The sequence below is a fragment of the Gopherus flavomarginatus genome, chromosome 24, assembly GCF_025201925.1.
Source record: "Gopherus flavomarginatus isolate rGopFla2 chromosome 24, rGopFla2.mat.asm, whole genome shotgun sequence".
Classification (NCBI taxonomy): domain Eukaryota; kingdom Metazoa; phylum Chordata; order Testudines; family Testudinidae; genus Gopherus; species Gopherus flavomarginatus.
The window spans coordinates 14,096,126-14,123,081 of record NC_066640.1 but is presented as its reverse complement, the minus strand read 5'-3'; the positions used below and the strand labels follow the sequence as shown (position 1 = coordinate 14,123,081).

The 26,956-nt window shown below is 57.5% G+C and overlaps 1 protein-coding gene across 4 annotated transcripts in view; it reads left to right on the top strand.

The window, feature by feature from the left end:
- The window catches only part of NCAN (neurocan), a 77,275-nt gene that overhangs the window by 33,173 nt on the left and 17,146 nt on the right, over positions 1–26,956 (top strand). Inside the window, exons 3-10 of one of the 4 annotated variants that reach the window (XM_050934034.1) lie at positions 6,359–6,760; positions 7,943–8,117; positions 9,374–9,501; positions 10,644–10,937; positions 12,033–13,121; positions 14,260–14,337; positions 15,779–17,605; positions 24,266–24,382. In XM_050934034.1, the coding sequence (XP_050789991.1) occupies positions 6,359–6,760; positions 7,943–8,117; positions 9,374–9,501; positions 10,644–10,937; positions 12,033–13,121; positions 14,260–14,337; positions 15,779–17,605; positions 24,266–24,382 (4,110 nt within the window). Of the gene's footprint in view, positions 1–6,358; positions 6,761–7,942; positions 8,118–9,373; positions 9,502–10,643; positions 10,946–12,032; positions 13,122–14,259; positions 14,338–15,778; positions 17,606–24,265; positions 24,383–26,956 lie in introns of all 4 variants that reach the window. The other 3 variants (XM_050934035.1, XM_050934036.1, XM_050934037.1) reach the window with 3 other exon arrangements.

The following is a 26,956-nucleotide window of genomic DNA, read 5'->3' as shown; positions in this document are numbered from 1 at the left end:
TTCATCGCTGGGTCTGGGCGCCTGAGTCCAGCGGGAGCCGGTTGCACTCAGGGCGACCTGTTCTGCTGAGATAAAGAATCCAAGGCCCTAGCGGGGAGTTAACACCTTGGCCGTGCCAGCAAAGAGCCCAAGCCACCTTCTGTGTGTGTCCAGGAGTGTGTGTGGCTGGAGGGGGCAGAGATAATCGCAGACTCAGAGCCTCGGGGGGTGGGGGGGAGCTTACTCCCACCCTGTACTCCTGTAGGCTGGCCGGAGAGCCACGTATCGGCCCCTCCGCACTCTGTCCACTCTCATGAGCGACACAGGTTTGGGCTGGGGGATCGGGAGGGGATCTCTAAAGAACCTGGGTATTCAGAACATGGAGCTCCTCCCACTGGGTTCGTATCTGGCTGCCAGATGCTGGGAATGGGCAACAGGGGATGGATCCCTTGATAAATTGCCCTGTTCTGTCCATTCCCTCTGAAGCACCTGGCACCAGCCACTGCCGGAAGACAGGCTACTGGGCTGGATGGACCATGGGTCTGACCCTATATGGCCATTCTTATGTACCAGGGTCGGGCAGTGGGCCCACTCTGCCCTCTGGAGGGGAAGTCCAACCAACCTCCAGGCTGCATGCAGTGACTAAAGATCCCATGTGGTGTTTGGCATAAGGGGCAGGGTATTAACCTTGGTGTCCTGGTCCCATTCCAGCTCCATCCTGCCTCCTCGTGGTGTTAGCCATGTCCCACATCACTCATCGCTTCCCATCCTGCCCTGCAGCGCCTGGTGCCAGGTTAGCCATCGTGCAGCAGGAGAGGTGCTGTCCAAGCTAAAAGAACAGGAGTACAGACTAACATGGCTGCTACTCTGAAACCTTACCCAAGCTAGTTCCCCGGGCTCACCAGGCAGGGCCGGTGGTGGTGGTGGTGGTGGCTGGCTGGCTGGCTGCCTGCAGCTGGAGGTTAGGGTGTTACAAGGCAGCGCTAGGAGGTGTCTCAGCAGATCATTTTGCTGTTGCTCTTGCACGCTAATTGGGTCCAGCTGGCCAGAGGGGAAATCAATCACAGCACAGGCTGGGGAGCACCAGTGTGTGTGTGTCGTTAATTTTGACGAGGCTGAGTCCTGGTGCCCTAATTGCCATCTGCAGCTTGCCAAGCAGAGTCTCTGCTAACAGTCTGGTGGTTTCAGGAATTGCTGCAGGTATGGCCAGCCCAGTGAGCAATGAAGCTGCACAGTCAATGCCAAGCCAGGCCCTCTCCCTCCGAGATGGGTTTTGCTGATGCCAGACGATCAAAGCCCATGATGCAGGAGGGTCACTGGGGAAGGGAATGGGGAGCAAGCCCACCTGCCGGGTTACGGGGTCCTCTTAACAAGGGTGTGGGAAAGTCTGCAAAGGCTGTAAAAGCAGCAAAGAATTCTGTGGCACCTTATAGACTAACAGACGTTTTGGAGCATGAGCTTTCGTGGGTGAATACCCACTTCTTCAGATGCACGTGGTGACTCAGGTGAGGCTACGCCTGGAGACAGCTTGGAGCTGGGCATTACAAATAGATCCAGTCATGTGGGGAAAGCCTCAGTGTGCACAAGTTCTATGTGCTACTGGATCATGTGCCAACATGGGGGGATCTCCTCCAGTTTGCCAGCAGCCTGGAATGATTTCACTAAGATTCAGTGGTAAAGCAGTGATGGGGTATGCGGCAGACCCAGGATTAACTGGAATCTACCTGAAGCAGTTCCAGGCCATCCTGATGTGGTTTGTGCTCTGCTGTATAAACTGGGAGGGAAATTTCTACCCCAGTTTTTCCCAAGTCCTTTGATCTGGAACGTGACCCTGGTATTTGGGCTGAGAGGCACCGGTCAATATTGTCATACCAGGTGGTGCCATTACCGTCTCCAGATATTTTGCCTAGTGAGCGAGCAGTGTCCTTGAAGCCATACTGCATTGTTGTTAGTTTGGTGATGCTTTCGGGCACTGTAGCAAGCAGCGGGGAGTGGAGCTAGTCAGTTCCTGGGGCAGAGTTGCTCCCCAGGAATCAGTTCCCTGGTGTTTGGCTTGAGAGTTCATAGATTCTATGGCCACATGGACCCCTGTGCTCACCTTGTCTGGCCTCCTGCGTAGTACAGGCCAGAGAGTGCCCTGAATTAACTCCTGTTTGAACTCAGAGCGCATCTTTGAGAAGAATATCCAGTCTTGATTTTCAAATGTCCAGTGCTGGAGAATCCACCACGACCCTTGGTAAATTGTTCTGTCAGTGTTTAAAAACAATTGTGCCTCGTTTCTAGACTGAATTTCTCTAGGTTCAACTTCCAGCCATTGGAGCTGGTTAGACCTTTGTCTGCTAGATTGAAGAGTCCCGTGTTATAGAATTTGGGCTCCCCATGGAGGTACTTGTAGCCCAGGGGTTGGCAACCTTTCCGAAGTGGTGTGCCGAGTCTTCATTTATTCACTCTTATTTAAGGTTACGCGTGCCAGTAATACATTAACATTTTTAGAAGGTCTCTTTCTATAAGTCTATAATATATAACTAAACTATTGTAGTATGGAAAGTAAATAAGGTTTTTCAGATGTTTAAGAAGCTTCATTTAAATTTAAATTAAAATTGCAGAGCCCCTCGGACTGGTGGCCAGGACCCAGGCAGTGTGAGTGCCACTGAAAATCAGCTCACCTGCCGCCTTCGGCACACGTGCCATAGGTTGCCTACCCTGTTGTAGACTGATAAGTCGCTTCTTTGCCTTCTCTCTGTTAAGCTGAATAGATTGAGTTCCTTGAGTCTATCACTACAAGGCAAGTTTTCTAATTATTCTTGTGGCTCATCTCTGAACACTCTCCAATTTATTAACATCCTCCATGAATCGTGTGCACCAGAACTTCACAGAGTATTCCAGTAGTGATCACATCAGTGCCAAATCCAGAAGCAAACTAACCTTTCTACTCCTAGTTGAGATTCTTCTCTTTATGCATCCCAGGATTGCACTGGGAGCTCAAGTTCAGATGATTATCCATCGTGACCCACAAATCCTTTTCAGAGTCACTGCCTCCCAGGATGGTCCCCTGTGCTCTGAGAATGGCCTGCATTCTTTGCTCCTAGATGTAGGACTTTACATTTGAGCAAAAGTTCAGACAGAGGGAAGTGGCTGTGTACCATTTGTGGCCACCTCTGTTCCAGGTCTGGTGTATATGATGTAAATAGTTACACTAGGAAAATACAGAGACTCCACTTCACTTATTCCTCCTCCAGTGAAAACTGACCTACAAGGATATGGCTCAGCAGAGGGGCAAAAATAGCATTCATTGCAAGCTCTAAGGTCCAGCTTAGAACACATAAAGATGCTAAGGGTGTCAGGCATGGTACCAGGGGATAGCACCATGGGGGTTTCCATTTGCACATGGTTTCTATTTTCATATGTGCTGGCACCACCTAGAAATTGATGGCACCACATGGAAGGGCCCCCCACCTGGACTCTACGACGTTGAGGTAGATTAATCCTTGCAGTGCAGTTCTTTGATGCCCCCCTAGGGAACGCCATCCCAGCCAGAGAGCCTGGCAGATTCTGGATTACTCATGTGGAGTGGGACACGGCTTTCCCTGGGGCGCTGCTTTGCATACAGCTCAATCCCTTGTGGGGCTGATGGACCAAGTGCAAGGAGCTAGAGCAGGGATGGCAGGCAGGGAGCTTGCAAACACAAACCTCACAGTAAAAGCTGGTCCTCGGGCCTCAGAGAGACCTGGCCAATGGGCAGCTCAAAGATTTCCCAGCACGGAGCCCCCTCTCTCCCCGTCATGCTGCGCGCACCAAGGAGCCTTGGTTTCTGGCCTTGACACCTCCATAGACCAGCCCACTGCATCCACGGGACCTTTGTTACTCGTCTCAGAGCCCAGACCTCTCGCTTTCCCCCTTATACACCCCGGGGCAGGGGTGGACTCTGTGGGTGCCATGGCAACCCAATAGGCATGGCAAAGGGCCTTTAGCTCAGTGCCCCCTGTCCACTCAATAGTCTGGCTGCCATAGAAAGCTCTTAGTAGTGGGGCCCCGGCTAGAGGAACATGGGGAGGAACAGAGCCTCTGGCCTGGGCATGTCACATTTGGCAAGGACAGGCTGATAACATGGCCACACCATTTGGCTAGAAGAAGCTCAGGGAGATGGGGTTGCATTGCTGGTAGTGGGGGGTGGGGAGGGTCCAGTCTCTGGCCTGTATCTCAAAAACTTCCCCTCCCTCCTTATCATGTGAATTGGGGTAGCTCCTAGAGGCCTCAACCTAGATCAGGCCTCACTATGCCAGGCAGCTCTTCAGGTCAGCGCTCCCAGTTGTATCACCAGCCTCACAGCATTTTCTTTAAGCCCCAGCCTCTGGATTCATGGGATTAAGTGCAAGTCTCAGCTTTCATTTTATTTCAAAAGGGTAAGTTTCTGGCTCTGCTGGTTGCAGAGAAGAGCTGGAAAATGGCCCCATCACCAGAAAGCAGAAGGAAAGAACCCTCTAGTTATCATCCTGTTTAAATCTCTTCACTAGGAAGCCAAACTCATGATCTTTGATGACTGCTTCATGGTCTGTGATCATTTGAGATTCACAGTATTGGCTGGGGGAAAGGAAGGTTAATTAACCCCATTTTCCAGAAAAGGAGATGTAAGGACTTGGCCAGAGTCAGACCCTGCCAGGACCGGAGCCCAGATCCCTCCGGTCTCAGGCCCCTGCCTCCTTCCTTCAGAGGCACCTTCCATTTTGCATTCAGACACCCCTCTCTGGAGGAGGCACCTGCTGCATTTTCTCACAGGAGACTTAGCTTTTATTCTTGCCTATGGCAAAGCAGAGCCCTGGGGGGGGTTCAGAGTATGTTTGAGAGGAGAGAAGAGGGTTGCAAACATGCAATTAAGAAGGAGAATTGTTAATTGCAGCTTAGAAAGGACTCCTGATCTAAGCTGATATTTAGCTACTTTATCTTCCACTCGCTAAAGAACCTGCCCAGATCACCCCTCCCGTCACTGCACCTGCATCCCAGCCCCAGTGACAATAGCCCAGGTTTGCCAGGGCTGCTTTTATCCCAGGCTCCCTGCTGCAGGTGTCAGCACTCATGTAGTTAAGCACAGCTTGGGCCAATCAACCTAGCTGCCTGCCGGGACCAGATTGCCTGCCACCCTTTCATACCCAGACAGCCCTGCTGCTAAAGCCATCCCAGCATCTCCAGGACTGTGCGTGCTATGTAAGAGCACGGAAAAGTGTCCTAGTAGAAGAGAGTCATGGCCGTCCAGCCTAGCCAGAGGCCTGTTTCTAGCCATGCCCTGTGCCATCTGCTGCAGAGGTAGCAGATAGCTCTATGGTGCTACAGAACCTGGGGGCTGGCTAGAGGTCCCTTGCAGTGCATCTGTCAATGTACAGCAGCAGGTGTATGCTGACCACAGACTCGCTCCTCTGATCCTGCTCTCACCTGCCCCCAGATAACTGGTATCCTCCCCAGCAGCGAGGTCACACTGGGGCCCATTGATGTCTACAGGGCTCTTCCTTGTGAACAAAGGCGGCAGGGCCTTGCTCTGTGCTCCCAGCCTGGCTTGGTGGGAGCCTGCCATGCTGTTCTGCAGAGGGTGTTTCCAGCTCAGTACTGGAGATCCGGAGCTGAGCTTCGACAGGGGATACCACCGCAGCCCAGGGGCCTTCTGACCTGGCAGGTCTGGTTCAGGCTGTCTCAGCACCTGCCGCCTCTCCAGGGCCAAGGGGGTGAACGCTAGTAACCAGAGCTGATCTGCATCCCCCTGCACTGAGCAGGACCCTGCTTCCTGCCGCAGCTCACTTGATTTATACCAGTCATCCAGAAAGCGCACCCAGTGTCTGCAGTGTGGGAGTGATCGCGGGCCTGCAGGGGGAATGGATACCAGCCAGGGGGGGTGCAGCCACTGGCGCTGGTATAAACTGCCCCTTGCCTGCGCGTGAGTCTGCAGGCGTCAGCGAGGGATCGACAGGGCTGTTTGCTCTTGCCCTGTCCTCGCCGTGTGACGCTCCCAGGGAATGGATGCTCTGAGAGTTGCCCAGTGGGAATCGATCACAGAAGCTTGGGGACCATGTGGAAGACCTGGGCTGAATGCTCATCATCATGAGGCTGGGGCTGTAAATGGACCCCAATAGCTTCCCGGTGGCAGCCCAGCACTGCCAGATCCCAGCCGGACACAGCGAGAATGAAACTGTCGGGGGAAATGCAAGGGACTTTTCTGCACCCTAGAGTCAGTTCCAATTTGAGCTTGGGGTCGGTTCTGAGTCTGAGATGCTTTGGCCAGAACATGCGTCTCTGTCTCTTTCCCTCTGCTGTGCCCATCACAGGGGTGTCACGCTCTCCCCAGGGTTACACCTCCCTCTGATCCCCTCTCCTCTTTGTCTCTCTCCTGCAGGCTCCCAGGACAATGGGAAGGTGATTCGCATCAACAAGGTCCAGCACCAGCCGCTGCGTGTGGGGCTGGCTGAGCCAGTGGCCCTGCCCTGCCTCTTTTTGCTCCAGCCTTCAGCCTCGCTGGGACCCAATGAGCCACCAGACCCGCCTCGCATCAAATGGAGCAAGGTGCAGGCGGCATCTGGGCAGAAAGAGGATGTGCCAGTCCTGGTGGCCAAGGATAATGTGGTGAAGGTGGTGAAAGCCTACGAGGGGAGGGTGTCCCTGCCTGGCTACCCCAGCAACCGCTACAACGCCACCCTGGTGATCAGTGCGGCGCGGGCCAGCGACGCTGGGCTCTACCGCTGCGAGGTGGTGGCCGGTGTCGATGACGAGCAGGACCTGCTGCCCCTGGAGGTCACGGGTGAGCTGGACGCATGGCAGCGTGTGGGGGGAGGGGCACGCCGGCAGGATAGGGGTCGTGAGCCATGCAGGCCTAGCACCAGAGTGTATACTTCTTCTGTCACCTGCTGCTCTGCATCCCTCACCCCCACCTCTGCGGTGATGCACAAGCCAAGCGGGTGATTAGTTTCCCATTGGATGCCTACGGGAGAGCCACTGCGGGAGTGTCGGCTACTCCAGGCTGGCCAGAGCCCAGCCATTGCTGTGCACTGCCAGTCCCAGGAGCTGGAGGTGAACTCAGCCCTGGGGGCAGCCGGGATCATTGCAGCTGCTGCTGCACGGTATAATAGCAGAGTAGGCAGTGGCACTGGTATCTCTCAGGGCAGCCCTGGCTCTGGGGCCGCTGGCTCTGGGGGTCTCTCCTTTGTCGGCAGGACTGTCTGGCTGTATGTATGTGAGTGTGTCATGTGCACTGAGCAGGGGTGCACCATCTCTTCACCCCGGGACGCTGGAGTCTCAGTAACTTGCAGTGTAGTCACTTGGGCGCCCCCGGAAGCAGCTTCCCGCTGATGCGAATGGCTCGTGCTCAGGCTGCACATCCAGCTGGTGTCCAAGGGGAACTGATGGAGTCTTTCCACCCTGACAGCACATGGCTAGTGACTCCTCCTCTGTCTGCACATAGCCCCGTTCTGGTGCTGTCAATGCTCCACGAGCGAATGCTGCCGGCTGCTTCTCAGCCTCCTCCTGAGGCTTCCCCCTGGAGCTCTAGCGGCTCCGCAGGGCTGTAGTGCCTGCAGACTGGGGCCTTGCACGTGATTTGCTTTGCTCTTTCAGAAGGGTCTGCTGCTGGCTCCGGGATGGGAGTGGGGGTCTAGTGAGTTACAGCAAGGGGAGGACTGGGAGCCAGGACTATTCCCAATGCTGCGAGGTGAGTGTGATCGGGGGGGCTGAGAATCCAGACAGCTGCCTTATGTCCCCAGCTGTGTCACTGTGTCACTTTGGGCAAACACCTTCTCTGTGGATAAACAGAAAACAGCAGGCTCCGGGGCTATCAATCCAGCCCCTTTCACCAGTGTAGAATTTACTTTGTTCCTAAGACAAATTGTCTCTGGGCTGATTGGGGGGCAGGGGGGCTCCTTTCTCCCTGCGCAGCCCCCGTCAGCATTGTCCCCTGTTCACGCCCCGCATGTCCCCTTCTCCCCAGGCGTGGTGTTCCACTACCGAGCCGCCAGCAACCGCTACGCACTGACCTTCCCCGAGGCCCAGCACACCTGCCGGGAGAACTCTGCCGTCATTGCCTCCCCGCATCACCTGCAGGCTGCCTTTGAAGACGGCTATGACAACTGCGATGCTGGTTGGCTGGCTGACCAGACTGTCCGGTAAACGAGGGCGCCCCCGGATCCTGGGCGCTGTCAGGATGCGGCTTAGGGAGTAGCCCTGTTGGAGAGTGGGTGCTCGGTGATGGGGGTGGGATTATGGGACAGCTTCCCAGTGCAACGCAGCTGCTTCGTTTCTGCATCTTGCACCATGCCTGGCAGCACCGGAGCCCTGGGAATCGATGTGATGTTGTATCCCTCCTTTGGAGGCCCTAGATCCCTATTTTCCTGTGGACCCAGGCTCCCATAACACAGCCCTGACCTAGCAAAGCAGCCATGCCGGTGGCCCAGAGGCACCCAGCTAAGCAGCAGCCACTGAGCCATAGATTCAGATGGCAGCAGCCTGCAAAATCTGCCCAAAGCAGGTTCCCGCACATGCAAAATGTGTGTGCAAAACACCTTTGTGTCTGCAGATCAGGCAAGGGGTTTGGTAACTGGTGCACAGTGCAGGCCTGTCCCATGTGCACAGATCGGCTCCCATCTCTGCCACTGACTCCCTGTGTGACCCTGAGCGAGTCATGTCCCTGCTCTGTGCCTACGTTTCCCCATCCACAAAATGGGGAGACTGTCCCTGACCAGCCTGAGAGTTGGGGGTGGAAGGTGGTTAATCCCTGCCAGGCACTTTGAGGCTGCCCTTCTGCTGTTAGCAAACAGCTGACCACAGAGGACAGTTCTCCTTTGGGTTCAGGACATGGATCTGTACTTACATCTCCCATCTCTACTCCTTCAGCTTCCCCCCCCCCCCCGCCCCGCTACATCTCTCCATCCCCCTGGGCCCCCGGCTCTCCTCTATAGAAAAAGATTTTTTCCCCCTCCACCTCTTCTCCATTATCATTGAAATTGCCATCAGACACCCTCAGCTTCTGACCTGAATCAAAGTGACGGCTGCTTGATTCCAGCGCGGTTCCCCGTGGCGAGTGATCCTCTGCTAGATCAATGTGCTGCCGCCTGAGTGTCATGCAGCCAGATCTGTCACAAATTCTGAGAGCCGGGGCTTGGCATCTCTGCTGTCAAAGGGCCCCCTGCGGAGACACCAGGCCCCTACCCCCACCCCAGCTCCCTGCAGACACCAGTGGGGATGCTGTGAAGCTATGACATTTCCCCCTCCCCCCCATCTCCCCCTTTGCACTCTGTTTCCTGCTTTAAAGCATAGCAACACGGAGGAAGCATCTGTTCTGTGGCTGTCCGAGGCTTGTGGGACGGGCAGGACAAGGGCTGATCCAGGCCCATGACCACTGCTCTGCACTTGCTCCCCACAGATACCCCATCACACTCTCCAGGCCTGGCTGCTACGGAGACCGCAGCAGCCTCCCGGGCATCCGCAGCTACGGGGAGCGGGAAGCCAGCGAAGCCTATGACGTCTACTGCTACGCCAGGGAGCTCCGAGGCAAGCCTGAGGCGGGGGCCCATTCCCGACAACGCTTTCCTAGGCAGCCCCAAAGGGCCCCTCCTGCTGCCTGCTTTCGGGGGCTGGGACATGGCTGGAGGGGGGCTGTTATTTCCCCCAGCACCTCTGGGCTGGGAGCGTCTCTCCAGCAGGGTCCCCAGTCCCTGCTGGGTGCAGAGAAGCCAGGAGGATTTCTACCCCAAGAGGTTCAGGGCAGGGAGCAGGGTCCTTGATGCCAAGCCCTGGCCATCTCGTCTCCACCTGCAGCCTCTCCTGCTGCTCTTTGAGAGTCAATAAAAGGCTCCCTGAGGGTCGATCCTCAGCCAGCGCCGGGCAGCTCCTGATGGATTGGCGACACACCGCTGGCTGCATGCCACCCCCAGGAGACGGTGATAAACTGAGAAGCACCGTGCACCTGGCTGTGCATTATTGCTTAAGCAATGAAGGCTTTAAAAATGCATTCCTCTGCTGCGAGCTCCCTGGCTGACGGATGCTGATTTCACGGCCGTGTCAGCAAACGGAGCAAAGGAGAATTTATTACCTCTTTGCACCTGAAGCCGTTCTGGTGACCTTGAGTGGTGGGGTGACTCGGTGATGCGACAGCTGCACCCCCTGTCTCTCTGGGATTTGTGCTGTGGCAGGCCTTGCAAGCTAAGCAGGAGGAGGCCTGGCCAATGCTTGGAGGGGAGACCCTAGGGTCTCAGCAAGTGGTGGTGGTGTTTGCCCTTTGGAGCCAGTTCTGCCCCAGCTCCCCGGTAGGATGGCAGCGGGCGCTGTGCTGCTGGAAGGGCTTTTCCCCAGAGGAGAGGGGAGGTGGGACCCTGAGTGCTGACTGGTAGCAAAGGTTCCCAGGCCTAGGCAGGGCCAGCCCACACATCTTGGCTGGATGCCAGCATGAACCTGCCATCCCTCGTGCAGCTTCTATTGGATGCAAGAGGCCCAGCTCCTCAACTGGCATAAGTCAGCATCACTCTAGCAAAGTCAATGGCTCTGTTGCACCACTAGGCTTCAGTTCACACCCCAGCTGTTATACAGCACTGTTAAGCTGTGATTGCATTCCACCCCAGAGATGGCTGCAGTGCAGCCATGAGCCGGGTGACTGGTGAGCTGTATGTAGCAATGGGCTTTTCTTCCCCTTGCAGGGAAAGTGTTCTACGTCTCCACGCCCGGACGGCTGACGTCTCAGGGAGCCAGGAAGCACTGCCAGAGCCACGGGGCCTCGCTAGCCACCACGGGCCAGCTGTACTTAGCCTGGAGGGACGGCTTGGATCAGTGCGACCCAGGCTGGCTGGCTGACGGAAGCGTCCGCTACCCAATCAGGACCCCACGTAAAAAATGTGGCGGAGACGAGCCAGGCGTGAGGACCGTGTACCAGTTCCCCAACCGAACAGGCTTCCCGGACCCAGCCTCCAAGTTTGACGCCTACTGCTACAAAGGTAGGTGGGTATGAGGGTATCCGTTCCAGGGACTGATCGGACCAGGGATGATGGGCCTGTCCAGTTCCTGATCCAGAATCCCCCCATGTCATTAAAACCACCCACCTGCCCCACGACCCTGATGCCCGCCTATCCCTGCACCACCCACCCGCCCCAGGACCCTGGTGCCTGTCTAGTCCCTGCGTCACCCACCCACCCTGCAGCCCTGGTGCCTGTCTAGTCCCTGCGCCACAACCCTGGTGCCCTCCTATCCCTACACTACCTACCTGCCCCACAGCCTTGGTGCCCGTCTAATCCCTGCGTCACCCATCCACCCCACAGCCCTGTTGCCTGCCTGTCTCTGTGCTACACCCCCACCCCCCATGACCATAGTGCACACCTGTCTCTGTCACCCACCCACCCACCCCACAACCTGGTGCCTGCCTGTCTCTGTGCTACACCCCCATGCCCCCATGACCCTGGTGCACACCTGTCCCTGCATCACCCACTCGCCCCGCAGCCCTGGTGCCCTCTTATCCCTGCATCACCCACCCACCCCACAGCTCTGGTGCCCGTCTAATCCCTGCGTCACCCACCCACCCTGCAGCCTTGGTGCCTGCCTGTCCCTGCGCCGCCCCCCCCATGACCCTGAATCCCTCTACACACCTCCCATGGCTCGGTTTCCCACCTGTGCCATGGCTCTGCTTTGCGTGTGGTGACCCTTCCATTAACGAACCTGGCACAGGGCGTGGAGATCCCCCCATTACTCCCTGGGGATGGTGCAAGTCGCTTGGTCAGCTGCCTCTCACACTGTCCATTAGTGACTCAAACAGGAAACGGGCTCATCCTGGCGTTCCTGTGCCCCCACCCCTCACGCTCACTCGCAAGGCTTCATCTCCCCAACACTCCTGCAGCCTCGTAGGGGCCAGAGCCAAATGAGACTTCCAGGCCCCCGGGTTTCACCTGGTTCTGAGTCCAGGCCTGGTTCACAGGGGGATTTCCTGCCCTTGCTGGGTGAATCCCGCTGAGTCCCTGTTAGCACACGCCTGGTTCTCGTCTCTGTCCATTTGGATCAGAGCAGCCTGTGACAGCTCCTGCTTGTTCGTCTTTTTGCAGCGGGTCAGCAGCCGTCCCCATCACAGAAGAAACCAGACGAGTTGAGGCCTGAGAAAACAGAGGGCAGCCTGGACCGCCGGCAGCCGGAGCAGGATCTGGATGGATGGGAGCCGGCGGGGCCTGACCCTCTGGGCATTGACAACGTCTTGGTGGAGCATGCCGAGGCGCGAAACGAGCTGATTCCCAAGGAGCATAAGGACCCCAGCATGTCCGGGGGCTCCAGGGAGATCACCCGCGATCGCTACAACCCGCGGCACAAGCTGCTGGGGCCAGTCCTGACAGAGGACGAACAGCTGCAGCTGGTGACGGCTAGTCAGGCCCCCCAGGTGGGATCCGAGAGGGCAGCAGCCACGATAGCTCCCGCTCTGGAAGGGGCCGGGGTTCTGGCTGACACTGTGTCTCCAAAACCCTCTTCAGTCTCCTTTCCGGCTGGGCCGGGGGAAGATCAGTCTCTGAATATGGTCGACCAGGCACCAGTGCATGGGGTGAGCAGCAACCAGGGAGCCCATGAGCCGCTGGGTTTCACCACAGGCCGCTGGGAGGAGACTCCTGGCCCCAGCCAGCTGTCCTCTGAGGAAAGAGACGCCCCAGCCCTGGGAGAGACCACCGATGTCTTTCAGCTAACCTGGCACGCTGGCATCACGCAGGGGCCCCTGTCAGCTGATCCGCAGCCAATTTCCCAAAGCCCTGCCCCAGAGCTCCCCCAGGAAGGAGTCGCTAGCACTGTGGTCCAGGATAGCATGGGGGCATCATCCGCTGCCAACGAGCCCGAGCAGCTGAGCCCTGCTGCTCTGGATGAACCCAGCCATCTGCCCCACGGCCCCGAATCCATCAAGAAGAGCATCTCCTCAGGGCTGAATGGCCGTTACTTCCAGCTGCAGCGCGAGGGACAAGCCCAGGGCATGGACAGGAACGCTTGGGGGGGCCTCACACCCACCCCTGGCCTGGCGCAGGAGATGAAAGGCAGAGTGCACAACGCAGTCGAGATCCTCCCCGCAGCCAAGCCCACTGCCAAGGCCCATGCAGGGGAAGGCACCTACCCCCTCTCCAATGAAGTGGATGGGCAGGCCGAGGGGCAGGTCGGCTACAGTGAGTATCTCTAATTAACCTCTTTCCGGGGTGGGGGGAGGGGGAAGTGGAATTCTTTGCAGCCGCTGCAGCTTTATAATGCAGGACTGACCATCTGCCCATGCGTTCGCCAGGACAGCCCCATGATCTGAGTGATTTGCATTTCCTGCCTGGCCGTGCCAATTTCACCCCATTCTGAGGACAGTCGGTCCGCTCATTACACCTGCAATTCCATCGATGTCCACAGGGTTACTCCTGCTCTGCCCTGGCCTGACCTCTTGTTCATTGTATCATGGGAGCATCTACACTCCCAAGGATCGGGGCCCCGTCGGGCCGAGTGCGGCGCAGACAAGACCAGGTCCCTGTGAGGGGCTCAGGGAGGTGGGGGCAGTGAGCCAGAGAGCCCCAACAATACAACACCAGTCCCCCCCCAGCTCACTATGCCCCCTTCCCTCCTTGTCCACAGACTCCCTGTGCCCATGCAAGGGCACCCCTCCCTTCGTCCCACCCCCTCCCATCCGCACTGAATTCACTGCCTGTACAAACAGCTCCCTTGCTCTCCCTCCCCCCACCCCCAGCTCCCAGGGACTGTTGGTTCCTTTCCTGCCCCCTTCTCCACCCCATCTCCCACATTTCCCCCTCCCCCCCTACACCTGAGGGAGCCTCCCCTGGACAAAGGGCGGTCTCCCCTCCCCCACCAGGAGAGAGAGCATCATGGGCAGCCCCCCCAATCCCCTGGCAACTAACAAGGCCTTCAGAGTGGGGGAGCCTCCTCCCCAGATGCTGCCTGAGTGATGAGGAGCCAGTAGCCATGGCAACCTTGCCTAGCTAGGATCTGCTGCTGCTCATCAGTAAAGGCCATTATCAAGTCCTTGTAATGATATGGCAGCACAGAGCAGGGCTGTGTAACTGAGTGCTCATCACAGCCCAAGGAGAGGGGCCGGGGTGATGGGCGTCCAGCCACGCAGTAGCACCTCTCCTCAGACCCTTGTGCACAGAGGTGCTTTCTGTCCCAGGATCCCCCCACGTTGTATACCCACAGCCTGCCCCCAAGAGTCCTGGCCCACGGCTGAGGAGCAAGGCAGAGCCAGGGCACGTGGCTGAAAGCGTTGGTATTTTTTGCATATTGAATTTGCACAAATGATTCTCACACATGCAGGTGCAGTAGCCCCATCTGGCCGTTCACACACACATGTAGCTGATGTACATGCTGTGACAACGTTCCTCCTCTACCTTGGTGGGTCCTGCTTTTATTGGCAGATTTGCTCACCTCAGTGATCTTCCCCACAGTCTGGGTCAGCTCCTCCTGTGTCTGATCAGGAGTTGGGAGGCATGGGGGGAACCCAGGCCCACCCTCTACTCTGGGTTCCAGCCCAGGGCCCTGTGGATTGCAGCTGTCTATAGTGCCTCCTGTAACAGCTGCATGACAGCTACAACTCCCTGGGCTACTTCCCCATGGCCTCCTCCAAACATCTTCTTTATCCTCACCACAGGACCCTCCTCCTGGTGTCTGATAACGCTTGTACTTAGTCCTCCAGCAGCACACCCACACCTTCTCCCTCTCAGCTCCTTGCACCTCTTGCTCCCAGCTCCTCTCACACACTTCCTCTCCTCTGGCTCCCCCCTCCCTGACTGGAGTGAGCTCCTTTTTAAACCCAGGTGCACTGATTAGCCTGCCTTGATTGGCTGCAGGTGTTCTAATCAGCCTGTCTGCCTGAATTGGTTCTAGCAGGTTCCTGATTACTCTAGTGCAGCCCCTGCTCTGGTCACTCAGGGAACAGAAAACTACTCATCCAGTGACCAATATATTTGCCCTCTACCAGACTCCTGTACCCCACTGGCCTGGGTTTGTCACAATGCACAAATGCAATGCCTGTGTCAGCACATCAGGAACAGCTCCATCCATGCCACCGCATCCCTCCCTGGTTTGAAAATTTGACCCTAGGTGAGGCCGTCAGAGTCCTGTAGAGAACCCAGGAATCCTGATGCCAGCCCTCCCTGCTCAAACCACCAGACCACACTCCCCTTCCAGAGCCAGGAAGAGAACTCAGGAGTCCTGACTCCTATTACTGTGCTCTGACCCACACACATACCCCTTCCCCTCTGCCAACATGAAACACCTCCGCGTTCTGTACTGGCCCACCAAGACCCAAGCGTTTACAGTCACACCATCCCAGCACTGAGATGAGCCTCGGCAATGAGCTCCACAATGGTTATAGGCTCCCGTGTGGGTGAGGCTCTCCCCTCGGGGCATTGGGTCTTGTACAGCTCCGAGCACATTGTCCATGCTTAACAACTCATCATCCATAATGACTAGTATGGGACTCGGTGGGGCCAGGAAGGGAAGCCGAATGAACAGGACTCCACTGTCTGCTGTGTCTCTCCCCTGGTGCCCTAGCGATGAGTAACATCCCCAGCGCATGGCAGATTTTCCCCTAGCCCTGCTGAAATCAGTGCAATCAGGAGCCAGGATGGGCACAATGGGAGTTCTGCAGTCAAAGCCCTGCACTGCCAGGATTGGCCCCTTCCCTTTGGCCTATGTGGGTCCTGCTGTTGTCCGATTACTGTATTTAGAGGGGTACTCCCAGTGTAGCCGGGTGTGTGATCCATGCCTCCTCGCTGCTCCCTTGCCCATGCCCCAGGGCCTTCTGCTAACCAACATCTCCGGCTTTTTGCAGAGCAAAGGGGATCAACACACCCATGGCACCCGCAGACGGGGACAACCCCAGCGCCCCCCTCGCCATCCGCTCCCAGCCAGAAAGAACAGCTGCAATGGACCCTCCACCTGACACCGCCACTCCCCCAGCACAGCAGTCCTTGGGCAGGGCACGCGATCGATACCAGCGGGATGGGAGAGTCACTGATGGGTACTCAGGGGGTGGCAGAGACAGCAGCCAGCGCAGAGGAAGGAAGACAGGGCTGGAGCTCTGACAGCACCCCAATGCCGGCAGCCAGTGGACTGTCTCTGTGCCCAGCTGGCACCCTGACCCCAGGAGACACTCTCAGTCCCCTGGAGGAGGCTGCTCTCGACCCGCCGCTCCCCGGCTCCAGCATCAGAGGCGACTACCCCCAGGCGGGAGGCCTGGGGCTGCCACCCCCTGGGGAGGATGGGGAGGATTCCTCTGGGGAGGTCACCTCCAGTGAGGAGGGTGCCACCTCCATCCTGCCGCTACTTGCCCTCCCCAGGGCCCACCTGCATGCACTACTCCCCCCCCATGCTGAGGAGCCAGGAGCGCCCCCCTCCGCGCATCCCCACCCTGGGGGCAGCGAAGGCAGCGGCGCTGTGGAGTACAGCTTCACGGAGAGGAAGGGCAAAGCCATGAGCTTTACTGAGAGGCTCATTTCCTTGACTGGCAGCCCAGCAGCCAGCACTGAGAGCTCCGGCTCCAAGGATCCCAGGGAGAGAGCTGGCATGGGCACCCACAGGCCTCTGGGCTTGGAGTCTCTGGATGAACCCCCGGGCACAGAGGAAATGCTGCCCAGCCTGCCTGGCCCAGCCTGGGAGCTGAGAGACAAGCAGGCTGAGCTGCAAGGAGAAGGTGCGGTCACTCATCCCGCCCAGGGGATTCCATCCCCAGAACCCACCCGCTCTAACCCTTGGGTGGCACCAGCCAGGCACAGCGAGCGAGCCAGCCGTGAACCTGCCATGCAGCCCAGCCCAGCCTGGGCAATGATAGCCGGCCAGCCGCGGCCACAGGAGCTGGAGGGGGAGGATGTGTACTTGGCTGCAGCACTGTCCGGGGACGGGTCAGCGGAGCAGACTGTGGGTCCCTCAACACTGCCTTTTGGCACCACCCAGATCATGGCTCTGGGCCCCTACAAGCCAGCAGGGACCAACTGGCCGGTGACCAGGAGGGGGCAGATGGTGGCAGCAGCAGCCATCAGCCTCCTACAGCCATCGCTGGCAATCACGGAGCCTGCCCGCTCCCCCGCACTGGGTCCCACGCTCCCTGGCACAGTTGCTAACCAAGCCCCTGCAGCAGGACCAGCCCAGGCTGCTGTCACAATTACTGGACTGCCAGGAGCCACCGGCGCCACGGGGCTTGAGAGCTCGCCCTCTGCACCAGCTGCTGCAAGCCACACAGAGCCCAACGCGGAGGATGTCTCAGGGGAAGCCGAGAGGGAGGAGCCACCGACGCCATGGGGCTCTGCAGCTGGGCCACCCCAGCTGGAACAAAGGCCAAGGGTGAGCGCCAGCCCTCAGGACCCCCTGCCCAGCTTGCCCACTGACTTGTCCCCGCTGGTTGCTGGGTCCCAGGAGGAAGGCGTCCTGGAGCCCGCCGTGCACACCAGCCAGGCCTTCGAGGAACCCAAGGTGGAGCTGGACGGATTCATTCTCCAGCCCGTGATTGACACGGCCCAAGAGGGCATTCTGGCCGAGACCCAGGGGCTTTTGCTGGTGGACAGGGAGACTGACAGCGGGAGCGGAGAGGAGCAAGTGCTGCCGTTTGTAGGGGAGAAGGAGAGCCCGGCCTGGATTGGGGAGGGCAAGGCCAGCACACTGGGTAAGTGGTGGCCCGCAGAGCCGGGAACGGGTCAATGCTGGGAGCAGGGGGTGGTGGCACCTGCTGGCGCCAGACAGAGCATGAGCAAGAGCTGGGCAAGTTCTAACCGTGCTCCCCACTTCCAACCCATAGCCCCCTCCTCCTATCCCAGCCCTGGGCTCCCCCTGGAGTTCTGCTGAAGCCCCTCAATGCTGACCCACAGCCCCTCTGCTGTCCCAGTCCTGGGCTCCCACTCCAGCTCTGCCGATGCCCCCGAGTCATGCTGATTGTGCTACACAATGTGGTGGCTGTGTTGCTTGCCTGCCATTCCTGAAACCCTGGGACCATCCCCAGGATTTGAACCCAGGTCTTCACAGCCGGGCTGGCAAAGCCAGTCCCTCAGAAGCCACTCAGTTCTGAGGGAGGAAGCAGCCTGTACATTGCAAGATGCCATTCTGTGTCCCCCTCCACTTCTCTTCCCCTGCCTGCTGCTGCTCCTGATCCCAGGTTTCTGGGTGGCTGCACCCCACCCCTGCACTCCTCCTCCCCCCATCCCAGGGCCTGACCAAAAGCCTGATGAAGTCATGGGGGACATCTGGGGATGCAGGACTCGGCCCAAGCAAAGGATGAGGTCCCCCGTCTCTCATGGAACAAGGAGCAAAATAATCCGTCTTAGTTTCCTGGCTCTGCTTCCTGTGCAGCCACCCTCGCGCCCTGTGCAGAGGTTCTCCAACTGAGCGGCCCCACTGATGAAATGCAACTTGGATACAGTCAAGTTGGCAAAAAAATAGCCTCAGCTTCTCCTCCACGCTGGCTGGCTCCTGGCATGCTGGATCCTTCAAGGGGGAAACACAGCGGAGTCCTTGTGCGCAGCTCAGCGAGCAAGTCTACCCGGCTGCTGAAAACCTGGGGGCCTTCAGAGAGAGAGAGAGAGAACAATAGAGAAAACAGAGTCGATAGACCGACTAGGCTCTAGGGATGGAGAGATAGTTACTAGGATTTTAGGTGAAAGATAGGTAGGTAGATGACAGCTAAAGGGGGCGTAGTGGGATAGATAGGTTAGGATTTCGGAAGAGAAAGACTAGACTCTAGGAAAGGCGACAGATAAACAGCCCAACAGCTAGACACTAGGATATCGAGAGATTGGTTCAATGTTAAGGCCAGGGATCAAGGATCCTAATTTTATTAGCACCAGTTTCCTCGGTGCTGAGTTTTATGCAGAGCTCTCCATCCAACCACGATAGGGCTGCAGGCATAGCCCGGATTTCTCGACGTGCTCTGTGCTGTTAGAGTGAGCCGGGAACCCATGCTTTTAAATATTTAATATTTGCAGTTGCTAATAATAATAGCTAGAGAGGCAGCTCCTGGCAGGGAATATTTAGCATCCAAAAACTTTTAGTATCTGGGAGAAAGACAACAAATATATATAAAATTTGGAGCCACTAAGAGGTGGGAAAGTCAACACGGTTAATATTCAGCAGTCTGAGGCTCCTGCACTGCCGGGAAAGGAGCGTGCTGGTGAAATATGTGTCAGCGCTGGGAGCTGGAGCTGCTGCTGGGCCGAGCCCCTGCAAACAGCTCCCTGATGAGCAAATGCGCTGTGGCACCTCACCCCGCCGCCCTGGCACACCCAGCAGGAACCTGACACGATCGTATTGTTTCTGGGGCAATACAAACTCTGTCCTATGGCCGTGCTAATGCTGGGGGGCAGGGGGAGCAGTCAGCTTCCCCCAGCAGGGAGGTAGGTCAGACAGACTCATAGCTGGCAATTCCCCAGCCCTCCCCACATCCCCATTGCCAGCTCCCTAGCTGGCACTCCCCACTGCCCCAGCTCCTGACCTGACCCAGGTGGGTTTCTTTCCCCAGCACTGAGTATGGGTGGGGGCTGCAGCTTGGTTCTTGACTAGGCCTGGATGAACTGGTCTCTTAGTTACAAGAAGAGCCAGCCAGAAATTTTCCATTGGAAAATGCTGATTCCATGAAATTGAAATGTTTTGCGGGAATGTAACAATTTCATCTAAATTTTCACCGGAAACTTTATGTTTCCATTTTATGCTTCAGACTTCGATGTCAATATGCTGCACCATGCAAGCCTATAATGTCATTAATGAACAGTCCAAACAATACATTCAAAACCAAATATTTTTGGAATGTTTCATTTCATGAAAAATTCCCAGATTTTGACTTTTTTTGGTCACGTTTTGGGGCAAAACCAGATTATGATCTGGTAGAATTTCCCCTGGGACAGGAGTTCCCCATGTCACGGTTGTGAGTATAACACTCAGTGTCCCTCCTTGCCTGCCTGTGGAGTGAGCCAGGCAGGTCTCATCCCCAAACTGCCCCCACCAGCACACACATACCCTGTGCAGACCCATCCCCCTGGCCTCTGTCCCTTGCTCCTCCATCCTGGCGGCAGCTCCGTGGCCAAGCCATCCCAGACTGCAGAGACATCCCTGTGTGGAAGCTGGTCATGCTGCAGCGTTGCTGGGTGGCTCAGCCAGGGGACAGGTAGCCCTGGCTATGGTCCACTCCCAGAGTAACCTCCTCACCTTATCCGGGCTGGTCTCCCACAGTAGTGCGGGCTGCAGGGAGCACCTCACCCTGAGTGGAGTCACCTGGTGCATGTCTATAAACCCTGATACAGAAGCCCCAGGCATGCCCCCTCCCTCTGCAGGGCTTGCTCTGCTCAGCCCTATAGGGTGTTTTTGGTGAATGGCGCATGGAGCCCGGTCCCAGAACGCTGCCTTTCATAGGTCTGGCATTTACCTGCCCATCAGCCTTGTGCTGCAGCCTCAGTAGTCTCCACACTGGCCTTAGCAGTGTCAAGATCCAGGGGACCCCCCACTACCCACAAATCCAAGCTGGCCACAGAACAGTACCTAGGAAAGGGGGGCTGTGCTCTCCTGCATACTGATGGGCAGGCCCGGGCTCCCCTGCATCCCTGCTAATAGGTCCCAGCGAGCCCAGGGCAAGATGTGAGATGGTTTTAATAAGGTGCACTTGGGGCTTTGCTTTTGAACACATCTTCCTGGTAAAGCACTTACAGCTCTGAGGGGAAGCAGCTTGGAGGGGACGAGGTTTCACGGAGCCAGGACACTCTCTCCAAGCTGAGCAGATGTTGATTCTTTCTTTCTCTCCTATGATTAGCCCTCTGTCACTGGGTCTTGGTGGATTTATAACAAGAGACACAACCACTCAAAGCAGAGCTGTTCTTTCCTATTTCTGCTCCTGGCTCCAGCATGCCCACTCACCCAGGGTGCAGCGCGCCTTCACCCACGCACTCAGTGCCCGCTTTACTGGCTGTTCTCCAGCAGTGTCTCTGCTCCATTCCCATCGCCGGTGGGGATGGCACATCCCCTGCCGTGTTGTGGGAGCTGGTGGCACTGATGCTTGCCGAGCAAACAAAGATCTGCGGGGCTCCTGGATTCTTTTTCCTGTCTCCAGCACATCTGCCTGCCCCGGCTGGCTAGGAGCGTTGCAACTGCCCCATTGCTGGGGTTTGCTCCATCAGCGCTGGCCCCAGCTCTTCCCAGGCCCAGCTACCACCAGGCCCTGCTCTCCTCTCTTCTGCTTTCTGGCTGGGTTGGGGAGGCGGAGAAGTGGAAACCCAGCACCCCCAGGCAGCCCTGCACTAACAAACTCAGGGGTACAGTCTGGCACCCTTGCAGAGCCAAGTATGCTGGGCAGCAGAAGGGTAGGAAACGAGGCTGCTATGCCATTAACCTGGAGGTTCACGAGCACCTGGTGACACTTGCTGTTCGGTCCCCGGGTCCTAATTAAGCCCTTCCCCAGGGCGCTGGGGTCAGTGCTGGGGGCGCAGCAATCAGCGCTGGATAGCCGGCTGAGCCCAGCCACGGCCCGGCAGGCATCACACACTGGATGCAAATGATCCAAATGGCTGGAAGTGAGACCAAAGGGCCTCACCCCCGTACGTGGCTCCCTGAGCTCAGACTGAGAAGTCGGCTGCAGGAGGGCGAAGGCTCCGACGGAAAAGCCCGGGGGGAGTTTGGGAGCGTTCCAGTTTAGGCCTCTTTGCCCCTGCTCATTGTGCCACCCCACGCCGGCACCAAGCCCTCCACACGATCCCGTCAGTCCCCCACTAACTGCCAAGCCTTCCATGCGGCTCCCCTGCAGGGGAGATCCCGCCTCTGCGAGCTCTCGGCTGTGACGGACATAGGCCCTGCTGCCCCCTGCACAATCAGCTGGGGCCTCGAGGTCAGCCTGTGCGGCTCCAGCTGTTCCCAGGATTGGCTGTGAACAAACTGTGAATCAGTTTGAAAAATAAGATGGCTGCAGACGTAGCTCCCAGGAGACACACTCAGAGGTTAGGGGGCATCATTAGTCTCTGCATTAAACCCCTTCGGGGTCACCTGCTGGCGTCTAAATCAAAGGGAGCCACTTTCTTCCAGCTTGGGGAGAGAAAGATGAGACTAACAAAGCGATTAGATAGATCCATTAGCTTAGATAGAGGGGGTGTACGAGGATACATAGATAGAGAGGGCGTATGGGAATAAATAGGTCAATAGATAGATAGATACATAGATAGATCGAGGGGGGGTGGTTGGGGATGGATAGATAGATGGAGCGGGGGTGGTTGGGGATAGCTAGATCAAGGGAGGGGGTGGATAGGGATAGATAGAGTGGGTGGATGGAGGTAGATTGAGGGAAGCAGTGGACGAGGATAGATAGATAGAGGGGGTGGATGGGGATAGATAGATTAGATTAGATAGAGGGAGTGTACGAGGACAGATAGATTGATTCGATTAGATAGATGTGTATTGGGACGGATAGATCGATGGGTGTTATATCGTGGCAATGAGTTGCATAGGTTACTGGTGAATGTGTAACGGAGTATTTCCTCATACTGGTTTTAAATTTGCCACCTCTCGTTTGAATTGATACAGAACTAGGTACCATGGATGGAAGGAGGGAGAGGGAGAGAGAGAGATTCTGTTTTTGCAGTGCTGCGCCGTTAATATTCCTGTAGGAAGAATGTGCCTGTTTTACAAGAATTCGTGATTACCCATGCTGAGCTCTTGCGAAAATCTGGCCCCAATTCTTGGCATTGTGTTCTTGAAAACCCAGCCTTTAGTAGGGGGCTCTGGAGGCAACAGTGGGAAGCCGGGAACAGGGATGAACTCCAAGGTACAACCCTACTCTGGGGACCCTGAGCACATGCTTGGGTTGCTAGCCCCTGTGGCAGCATCTTCCCTGCTGTTGTTACCCGCGCCGGTGGATTAAAGCTAGTGGGGGGATTCCTACCCATGCTACCAACACACCGTCCTTTGCAGTATAGATGTACCTGGCAGGTCCGAGCCAGAGTAGCCTATGGCCCCAGCGATAGCACACAGCATGGCAAAGCTGCTTGGAGGAGCCATCTTCTGCCGTTCAGCTCATCCAGTCACTCTCCCTCCGCCAGGGGCTTTCACGGTGCACATTGCAAAGCTCCTGCTGGAGGGGGCTCAGCTGTTAGTTTGCCTGATGTGTCCTCTCTGCTCATTAAGTGCTTCTGTGTAGATAAATGGAGCGAGATTCCTCCACTTCAGCCAGCAGAGAAATCCGCTCGCCTATCTTGGACTTTGCAGGGCTGCTGGCATTCGGCTGCGCTCCTCATTGCCATGCGAGGGCTGCCTGCTGCTTCCCCCAGAGACTGTTTAAAGTCAGTCAGAACTAATTATAAAAAGAAAGAATTAGATTCCGACTTGAGCCAGCTGGCAGGCATCTAAGCTGCAAATCTTCTACATATTTTAACGCTGCGTTTGGGTGCCGGGCGTGCATGGTGGGTCCCACACACAGGCCCAGAATGAAAGCGAGAGAAAAATCCCAGCTTGCAGAGATCAAGAGCGCAGACCCTGTCACGGCTTAACAGCTGGGCGTGTACCAGGACCAGAAGGAGAGAAGGGTGCAGAGCTGGGCTTTCATTTGGGGAGCGGAGCAGGTGGGCCTGGGGCGAGCAGATGGCCACATGCGAGCATGGTACTAGAGTGTGCACATGTGTCTATCTCCTGGAGTTCGCTCAGGGCCCCGTTCCCACGGAAACCCTGCTGCAGGGGCAGAGCCACGTGGGGTTCAAACACTGAACCAGGCTGGATAAACTGGGGCCTGACTTCCACTCCCAAACAGGGAGGAGGGCAGTGGCAAGGAATTGTGGGAAGGCACTGGAGGACTAGCAGCACTGAGGTGGCTCAGGCCTGTGTCCACACTGCAGAGCAGTGACAACAGCCGCTCCAGTGTGAGCAGCACCTGGGTGTAGGCGGCCCCGTCGGCCGGCCGGCTGGCTTAGTGCAAAGCACCCCCGTGCTAGAGCCAGAGGTGTGGCTGGGACTCGGGTTAGGGGCAGCGCTCGCAAGGGAGCCAGAGATAAGTGCCATGCAGACAAGCCCTGGGTCTCGCTCTGAAGGTGACTGCTACAGAGCGACCCCCCCGGTTGGTATCAGGGGGGTGAGGGAAGGAACCACTAGCACACATGGCTGTGGCAGAGATGCAGGGAGGCTGCCCAGCAAACCCTGCTCGGGAGGAGCCCGCACAGATTACTGCCGATGGCCCATGTGTGAAGTGATCTCCGTGGGTCCCGGGGCCTGAGAGAAGCTGGGGGGGCAGGGGGAGCCTGAGCAGTGGCCTCAGCGTCCGTCTCCCAAGGGGTTCCCCTGTGCCCATGCGCCTGTGCCTTGTGTCTTGCAGCTCAGGCCGACCCGTGCGAGACTAACCCCTGCCTGCACGGCGGGACCTGCCAGTCCAACGGAACCGTCTACAGCTGCAGCTGCGACCAGGGCTTCACTGGGGAGAACTGCGAAATAGGTGAGTGGCCTCTGCCCCGCAGCCATGGCCCTGCCCTGTAGAGACAGGAGGGGCTGAGAACGCTCCAGTTGAGGCCTAACCAGTGCAGAGTAGAGCAGAAGAATGACTTCTCGTGTCTTGCTCGCAACACACCTGTTAATGCACCCCAGAATCATGTTTGCTTTTTTTGCAACAGCATCACACTGTTTAAAGCACCTTTTATTTCATGCTCCTCGTTTTCGCAACATCACGTCCCACCCCCACCCCTCGATTCCCTGCACGCACACGCCTGGCCAGGCCCCTCGGTGCCTCACTGATGGGCACTGGTGGTGGCTGCACTGCTCAGGCAGCCGGCGCCTGCGGGCAGAGGCTGGTAAATATCATGTTACAGGCTGAGCTGGCACCCACTAGTCGGCAACCAGCCCTTCGTTCGCAGCCAGGCCGGTTCCCACCATGCAACTGCAGCTCTGCTCTGCTAGCTGGCTGCAGGGCCACCCACCCCGCCGACCTTCTCCCCAGCCACGCTGCTCAAGAGGGACCTTGGGGTGCCAGCTCCCCACCCGCTGCCAGAGGACAGGAGAGCTGTAGGAGGCAGATCGTCTCAGCCTGCGTTACCACCCCGGCTACACGAAGGGTCTGTCTGCACTGCAGTCACCGAGTGGGATTGCAGGTCGTGTAAACATCCCCGAGTTGGCTTGAATCTAACAGGCTCAGGTGCTGGAGCAGTGAAGCAGGGGCTGCGGCATGGACTAGCCACCCGCATCATAACCAGTGTTCCCAGCAGGCCTGTGCTGCGCCGGGACCCGAGGTATCTAGATTAAAGCTGGCGCTGGTACATTTACACCAGCCGCAGTCGCACCCCAGGACTGGCGTGCAGACATGCCCTGCGGCCCCTTTATGGCACTCTGGCAGCATAAACGGGTTCTCTGAGCATCCCCCTGCACAGGGGGCCTCTCCAGCTGATGTGGAGCTGGCTTAAAGGCCGTGCACCCGCCCTGCTCCTAGCCCCGCTCCCAGACGGGGCGATGGGGATTGTGGCTGGAGCTCACTGCACTATGTCTCTTCTTTACTTTCCAGCACCCATAGGGGGCAGTAGGGAGAGGAGTATAAGTTTGAGCCACCCCGAAGCGGCTCTAATTTACACGGGGAGCTGGCCAAGGCCATGCATGGATCCACATTACAGAGCACACACAGGTTGCGGGAGGCTCCTATCCCATCTCCAAGTGCAGGGACAGGGGGGATCTGAGAGCGAAGCCCAGCAAAACCAGCCAGATGCATTTCACTCTCTTGTTCGCCCCCCCGTAGCAGGAGGTGGCTGTGGCTGAGTTTCACTGTTCCGGAGAAACGTTAGCGCCGTCTTTTATAAAATCACTCTGAGGGATGGAGGAAGATATCCCAGGAATGTTTCTGTCCCAGGAGAAAAGTAAAACCCCTGGCTAAAAACCAAGGCTGGGTGTCTCCGGAAAGGCCAGTCCACCCTAGATTTGTTCCTGGCATCAGCATTCCTTTCAGGGTGGTGCTAGGAGGCCCAGACCAGGCGCCAGGCCCGCAGAGCCGGGGGACACATGGACAGGGAACGAAGCAGGCAGTCCCTGTCCCGGATAGCTCCCAGTCTGGGCCTCAGGCAAGCTGGAAGCAGCTTGAAGGCGTCCATGCTCCCTGCCCTGTTTTGTGTCCGTTCCTTGTATCAGGGCTCGGCACACCAGGATGTAGGGGCTGCAGGCTGCTCGTCAGAAACCTGTCTGATCCAGTGGACCCCCCAGCTAGCCCTTGGGTGTGTGTGTGTTGCTGGCAACCCCACTGGGAGCTGACTCCCACTGCCTCAGTGCGCGAGGAGCTGACCCTGTTCCCCCGCGAGGGGGCGGGGAGCGTGAATGGTTGGCGAGGACGATCAAGCCCTGCTACATCATGCTGCACCCGTGCCATGATGAAGCACCGTGGGCTCCAGGCTATTATCTCAGCGCTGGGGCCGCCACGCTCGCAGATTTCAAAGTGGCGCAGAAGCTGGCGAGGGAACGGCACCTCGCTGATTCCTCTTTAAACCTCTTCTCCTCCCCATCCACCCCCAATCTCCTTGTGCTTCCCCCTGGCAGCACTCACGGGGGGTGCAGTGTGGTATGGGGGACCCCCAAACTCCACCCGGGGGGGACCCTAGGGAAGGGAAGATCTTGTTTTCCAAGCGTGTTAATTTCCCCACTGCTGCAGCTGTTTCTCTCACAGTACGAGCTGGAGGCTCTGTTGTGCAGGGTGCTGCACGAACCCGTAGTGAGAGACAACCCCGGCCAGGCAGAGGGAGGATCCTTATTGCCCAGCGAGGGAACTAAGGCTCCGAGAGACGGGGTGATGTGGCCCAGTGGAGTGTGTGGCAGAGGCAGCTCTCCTGGGTCCCCACCCGGTGCCTTTCCCCAAGGTCGGAGGCTGCTGGAGGAGACACTGGCTCCTGACCACGCGAAAGAGCTTTCATGGGAGCCCATTGCATCTCCCACAAAGGACTGGGCCCTGCCCGTCTGCCGTGCTTTGCAGGTCAGCTCAGGGCCTGGGGCAGCCAGCACTGGAATATCAGGGTTAAAACCAGAGAGGCTGAGATACCTGTGG